Source organism: Poromitra crassiceps, assembly GCF_964638095.1.
Source record: "Poromitra crassiceps genome assembly, contig: HAP1_SCAFFOLD_1936, whole genome shotgun sequence".
NCBI lineage: Eukaryota > Metazoa > Chordata > Actinopteri > Beryciformes > Melamphaidae > Poromitra > Poromitra crassiceps.
This window is the reverse complement of record NW_028150480.1, coordinates 12,501-19,523: the sequence shown is the minus strand read 5'-3', so window position 1 is coordinate 19,523 and position 7,023 is coordinate 12,501. Positions and strand designations below refer to the sequence as shown.

The 7,023-nt window shown below is 43.8% G+C and overlaps 1 protein-coding gene across 1 annotated transcript in view; it reads right to left on the bottom strand.

Moving 5' to 3' along the window:
* Positions 1-570: 570 nt before the first annotated feature.
* Positions 571-7,023, bottom strand: part of LOC310772088 (ATP-binding cassette sub-family C member 12-like) — a gene marked incomplete at both ends in the record, with an annotated part of 17,359 nt that continues 10,906 nt past the window's right edge. The window contains 4 exons of the mRNA XM_083664553.1: positions 571-735; positions 2,663-2,776; positions 4,651-4,729; positions 6,311-6,470. Of these exons, the coding sequence (XP_083520679.1) occupies positions 571-735; positions 2,663-2,776; positions 4,651-4,729; positions 6,311-6,470 (518 nt within the window). The remainder of the gene's footprint in view (positions 736-2,662; positions 2,777-4,650; positions 4,730-6,310; positions 6,471-7,023) is intronic.

Here is a 7,023-nt window from a genome sequence, read left to right as displayed (position 1 = left end):
GGAATGAGTGTGAAAATGAGTGTCAAGTTCCTCCCTGAGCAGCAGGTGTCAGTTATCTAGGCTGATTACTGCATTCAAGCTCAGTCTTGCTGTGACTCAGTGGGCGTGACCCCACAGTGACTTCTGCCTCTGTGACATCACATGCATACCCTCTATAGCTAGACTAGATGTAAATACAATTCAATGAATCAAAACAGTTACACAATATTATTATATACACATATTCATCATGCCCTTTGGTCAGCAGCTTTGACATTCACATTTAGCATCAGTGTTGGCTAGCATTATTACTTTCAAAAGTAACTTGTTACATTACAAGATTACCACCTGAGAAAAGTAGATTACTTTTGTGTTACCAAAAATTCAAACCTTTTTCCACATTTTGGTTATATTGTCCAGAGATCTGCAATTACTACTATACTACTATACTGCAGATATCTGTAATTCAATTCTGGAGATTCAAACCCACGACCTTCTTGCTGTGAGGTGACAGTGCTAACCACTGGTTCTTGCAGGCCACCACACAAATGTTCAAACGGCCATAAATGATGTGTGCGCTTGTGTATTTACCTCTCCGTTGTCCATGACCAGGATGCGGTCGGCCTGCAGCACAGTGTTGATGCGGTGGGCGATGGTGAGCATGGTGCAGTCCCTGAAGGATTCTCTGATGGTGTTCTGGATCAGAGCGTCCGTCTCTGCGTCGATGGAGGCCGTGGCCTCGTCCAGGAGGACGATCTGTGTGACAGACAACAGGAGGGACGTGAGGAGGGAGAGACCGATCTGTCGGGACTAGGGATGGGGATCGAGATCGTATTGATCGATCATTTCTCAAAACCCTAAAATCAATCGTGTCTGAGTTTATCAATACTGTTATCGAGACTATAGCCGAGTCATGTCATTTACCTTAAATCACACATAGATCGATTCAAGTCTTTGAATTCAATTGAATTGCCTGACAACCAACAACCAACAGCAACCAACTGTCAAATTTCATTCTGTTCAGAAATCATCAGTCACAGACTCACAAGCAATAAAAGCAATATACTGTTTTGGTAAGAATTTTTTGTCATCTTGTCTTTCCACCAAATAATAAAAAAGTATCGATAGTGGTATCGATAAAGACTCTGATCATTAAGCAGTATCGAAAATGGTATAAATAAAAATGTACGATCCCCATCCCTAGTCAGCAGGGACCAAGCCCCAACCTGCGCTTCTGAAAAATGAAGCCAACATGGAAGTACCAAAGATTGCAGTTCCTCAAATGGCCACTTGAAGCTGTCTCCAAAAGCAATTAAATCCCCTTTTAGACCTACATGTTAAAATGCCCAACTTTCCAGCAGAAATAAGCATGTTTACAGCCTGGTTCAAAAAACTGTTTTGGTCTCTACAGGTAATTTCACCATTCACGGTCAACTGTACGGAGATGAAACTTTATAGAACTCACCCTTTTATATAGTCTGTGCCTGCAAAGAGAAGTCCGGTTGTATAGAAGTGAATGGGAAATTGACCCGACTTCTCACTTGATTTATGACGTCAGTAAACACGACTTGATGGTCTCAATCGCTACTTCCAAGTCTTCTTCAATACAGTGTGATGTTCTTTTAGTAAATGATGGTCCCATTTCAAGTAAAATAGACGATAGAGCAGAGGGGGTGTGATTGATAGGTCGCCTGTCCTGTGATCGCACAGCTCGCCGACCAGATCAACACAGAGCGCCGATCACAGAGCAACACAGAGCACCGAACACAGATCAACACAGAGCACCGATCACAGAGCAACACAGAGCACCGATCACAGAGCAACACAGAGCGCCGATCACAGATCAACACAGAGCACCGATCACAGATCAACACAGAGCACCGATCACAGATCAACACAGAGCACCGATCACAGATCAACACAGAGCACCGATCACAGAGCAACACAGAGCACCGATCACAGATCAACACAGAGCACCGATCACAGAGCAACACAGAGCACCGATCACAGATCAACACAGAGCACCGATCACAGATCAACACAGAGCACCGATCACAGATCAACACAGAGCACCGATCACAGAGCAACACAGAGCACCGATCACAGAGCAACACAGAGCACCGATCACAGAGCAACACAGAGCACCAATCACAGATCAACACAGAGCACCGATCACAGATCAACACAGAGCACCGATCACAGATCAACACAGAGCGCCGATCACAGAGCAACACAGAGCACCGATCACAGAGCAACACAGAGCACCGATCACAGAGCAACACAGAGCACCGATCACAGATCAACACAGAGCACCGATCACAGACCTTCTCAGCACGGGTAAAAAAACAAAAAGTGACGGTCTAAATGGGATTACACAAACCAATGGGTACATCCATATTTTTATTCGGTCTATGGTCAGGACGGAAGGAGACTTCGGATGCCGTGGGATCAGATTAGTTCAGATAATAGGGAAATTAGGCTGTCATACAGAAGAATAAGAGAGACAGTGAGACAGAGACAGATAGACAGACAGAGACAGTGAAACAGAGGCAGACAGACAGAGACAGTGAGACAGAGACAGACAGACAGACAGAGAGACAGAGACAGACAGACAGAGAGACAGGGAGACAGTGAGACAGTGAGACAGAGACAGACAGACAGATTTGTAGACTGGGCGACCGACCTTGGAGTTGCGGAGCAGTGCTCTAGCCATACACATCAACTGTCTTTCCCCCACAGAGAAGTTCTCTCCATTCTCCATCACCTCCGCCTGTAGCTTCCCTTCCAGCCTGGAGATCTGAGGAAAAACACAGGATTAATTATCACTAATACTACTTCTATTGATACTAGTGCTGCTGCTACTACTACTATTACTAGAACTACAACAACTCCATATATACATGATGTAACTACCGTATTGTTATTACTAATGCTACCAATACTATTGTGTAAGGTAAATGTCTAGCCTACTCTGTAGCTTCTGTACAATTGAGGAAGAATCAGTACAACACCTATTTTGTAACTATTTATTACTGTGAACTGTTCTGGACAAAGAGGAAAATGTTGTTTGAATAACAGAAAGAGATAGTATGCCCCAGAGCCGTATAATAGAAGAGTTCCGACATCTCCATTCACTCCAATGGACCAGTTTTTTTCCAGGAAGTAGAAAGTGGAACTCTTGAGTAAAAAAAGCAGCACTGTTGAGTTGCAGCAAAATAGACAGTGTTGTACTTTGAAAGGGTTTTTCATCCCTTGAAATGAATTAAATTGTACATTATCGGCTTTATTTTAGCATGCAAAAGTAGCGCGAGACCCATTCCTGGCTGTTCATTGGCTAATGAGTCTCGCATTTTGGTCCTCCGCTGACGCCACTCTCTTACTAGAGGACACTAGTATGCCCCATCTGTGGCTGGTGTGAACAACTGCCAGGCAGCAGAGCAAGCATTACTGTTTAGCCTGTACTGCCCCCATCAGGCAAGAATTGAGCTTTGCAGTCTAACCTTGGTTAGAGATTTTGGATTTGGAACAACGTGTCTGAGGAGGGGAGGGGAGCAGAATGAGTATCCACTTTCAATTACAATTACTAAAACCATTACACCCCCTATATATATATATATATATATATATATATATATATATATATATATATATAGGGGGGGTAATGGTTTTCAGTGGTTTTCATATGGTTTGGTTTTCATATATATATATATATATATATATATATATATATATATATATATATCTATTAGGGGTGTCACAATATATCGTCCCACGAAATTTCGCGATAGTAAAACGTCACGATATGTATCGTTGAGATGAAATATCATATCGCAAAAAAAAAAAAAAAAAATTTTTTTTTTTAAATAGACTAAGAAACGTCTTTGTTTGTTGAAGTTCAATGTGTGGAAAGTAGTTCAGTTGAACAAGTCTCTGAAGAGACACATGAGAAGTTATACAGGAGAGAAACCATTCAATTGAGTTTCTGGCAAAACTGTTTACTTGACAGGAAAAACTGAAGATGCAAGTCTTGTTGTTTGAGTTTGAAGAAAAACTGAAGATGCATAATGAGAATTTATACTGCTGACAAACCTTTTAGTTCAAAGTAAATCTAAGTGACGGTGTAACTCATTCTATTTCAAGATAAGCCTTATCTCCAATCTCATGTTTTTTCTAGTTGTTATTGTAATAACAATTTCCCACAACAGCATGTTTTGTATTTGTGCATTTCAAATAAAATACTACTTTTCCAGTCATATATTGTCATTATTCAAGTTTAAAAAAATATTGTTAAAATCGTATCGTATCGTATCGTTATCGTGAACCCAGTATCGTGATACGTATCGTATCGTGAACTGAGTGTATCGTGACACCCCTAATATCTATCTATCTATCTATCTATCTATATATATATATATATATATATATATATATATATATATATATATATATATAAACCAATGTTTAAAGACGTTTTTCTTTCTGTTGTTTTACTTTCAGACACATATGATTAAAATACTCATAAATACTCGGTAAAGTACAGATACCTGAAAATCCTACTCAAGTACAACAACAAAGTATTTGTACTTAATAGTTACTTCCCATCTCTGGGCATTGCCTTAGCAACCACACAGTCTATAAATCTACTTTTCCAAGCGGTACTGGGTAACCTACGGAGTCCTTCATGTAGGTCTTCTCCAGCGACGCCCAAATGTCCTCATCACTGTAGTTGTTAAATGGGTCCAGGTTGTATCTGTAGACAAACACATACACCACAATCCAGATGGTTACCAAGGACACACGCACACCAGAGTCCTGCACCGGGTCGGGGTTCCGCGGGGCCCCGCCGGGTATACCCGCAAAAAAATGCGGGGGGCGGGTGTTATTTTGTCTTCATTTTATTTGCGGGTTCGGATCTGGGTAGAATAAACAACATGCGGCCCGGGTCGCGGGTGTTGTATAATATATGTATTTTTATTTACTTTTTATATAACGATAATAATTCAGTCAGTGTGTAACTTAATGTTTTGTCTGAGTCTGACCTGACGTCTTTGACCTCAATCATTTCCGCTGGTCCTTTCCTTCCAGGTCAGCTCTCCCTCGCTCCGGTCAGGTATAAACAGAAATGACCTAGACCTATGCTAGCTAGCTTGTTGCATTGCATGACAGCCAGCGCCAGCAAGGCTAGCATGTTTCCTTTAGCTGCTGCCTGGCCCTGGCTGGCCTGCTGGCACTGGCACCAGTGACAAAACACCGTCAATGTGCTTAATTGTAAATAACGTTATGCAATGCCTGCCGAGTCCGACTGCACCGGCTACCGTTGTTGGCTCTCGTCAGTGACTCGGCCAGAAAAGACCGCTATTCGCTTCCTGTGTGAATTGTGAAACGATCGCAGTTACTTTGGTTATGTTCACTTAAAAAAAAATTATATATGCGGAAGCGGAGCGGGGCGCGGGTCTCATGTCTGCGGGGCGGGGTGGGTTGCGGTACTGACTGATCATATGAGCGGGTTCGCGGAGCGGGGTCGGTACTGCACGTCGCGGGGCCGGGCGGAACCGGGTCTTGAAAATCAGACCCGCGCAGGACTCTGACGCACGCACCGGAGGCAGCAGTGTGCAGTGTGTGTGTGTGTGTGTGTGTGTGTCTGTGTGTGTGTGTGTGTGTGTGTGTGTGTGTGTGTGTGTGTGTGTGTGTGTGTGTGTGTGTGTGTGTGCGTGCGCGCGCGCGCGCGCGTGAGTGTGCGTGTGTGCCTGTGTCTGTGTCTTTGTGTCAATGAAAAGCGAGGCCTATGATCTCAATAACCTTTCCCAGAGCCGTATATATAGAAGAGTCTCCATTCACTCCAATGGACCAGTCAAGAGTTCCAGGAAGTAAGGTCCTGGATTAAGCAGCACTGTCGAGTTGCAGCAAAATGGACAGTTTGTGTTGTACTTTAAAAAAAATCAAAAAATCAAATTGTACATTATCAGCTTTACTTTAGCATTCAAAAGTAGCGCGAGACCCCTTCCTGGCTGTTCATTGGCTAATGAGTCATGCATTTTGGTCCTCCACTGACGCCACTCTCTCTCTAAATAGCTCTGACCTTTCCTAATCTTAAGCCCCGCCCCTTGTCAAAACTTTGTTCTATTTGACATCTTTCAAGACATTCTGCAAAGTCGGAGAAATCGGGGTCCGTCACCAAACCATGAGAGAGAGAGAGAGAGAGAGAGAGACAGAGAGACAGAGAGAGAGAGACACACAGAGAGACAGAGACAGAGACAGAGAGAGAGAGAGAGAGAGAGAGAGAGAGAGAATGAGTGTGAACGTGTGGAGAGATGCGGGGCTCTGGGGTTACCTGATAGTGCCAATGAATAGCATGGGGTCCTGGGGAATGATGGACATTTTACTGCGCAGGTCCTGCAAGCCAATGGCTGTGATGTCCACTCCGTCTATCAGGATGGTCCCAGCAGCTGGCTCCACCAGCCTGAAGAGAGCCACGCCCAGAGACGACTTCCCTACGCACACACACACACACGCACACGCACACGCACACGCACACGCACACGCACACGCACACGCACACGCACACGCACACACACACACACACACACACACACACACACACACACACACACAGGACAGAGCAGGACTTTATAAAGCAAGAAAACAAAACCCTGCCAAATCCTAAAATTCAACCATTCATGTCTTTGTTATGCCCCTGCCGGGGATAGCCAGGCCGGAGGCATTATGGATTTGGGTTGTCCGTCCGTCCGTCCGTCCGCTGATCGTTAACGCGATTATCTGAGGAACACCTTGAGGGAATTTCATCAAATTTGCCTCAAACGTTGACTTGGACTCAAGGATGAACTGATTAGATTTTGGTGGTCAAAGGAGAAAGGTTAAGGTCACTGTGACCTCACGAACGCCATTTACAAGCTTGTTAATGCGATATCTCAAGAACGCCTTGACGGAATGTCTTCCAATTTGCCTCAAACGTCCACTTGGACTCAAGGATGAACTGATTAGATTTTGGTGGTTAAAGGTCAAAGTTCAAGGTCATTGTGACCT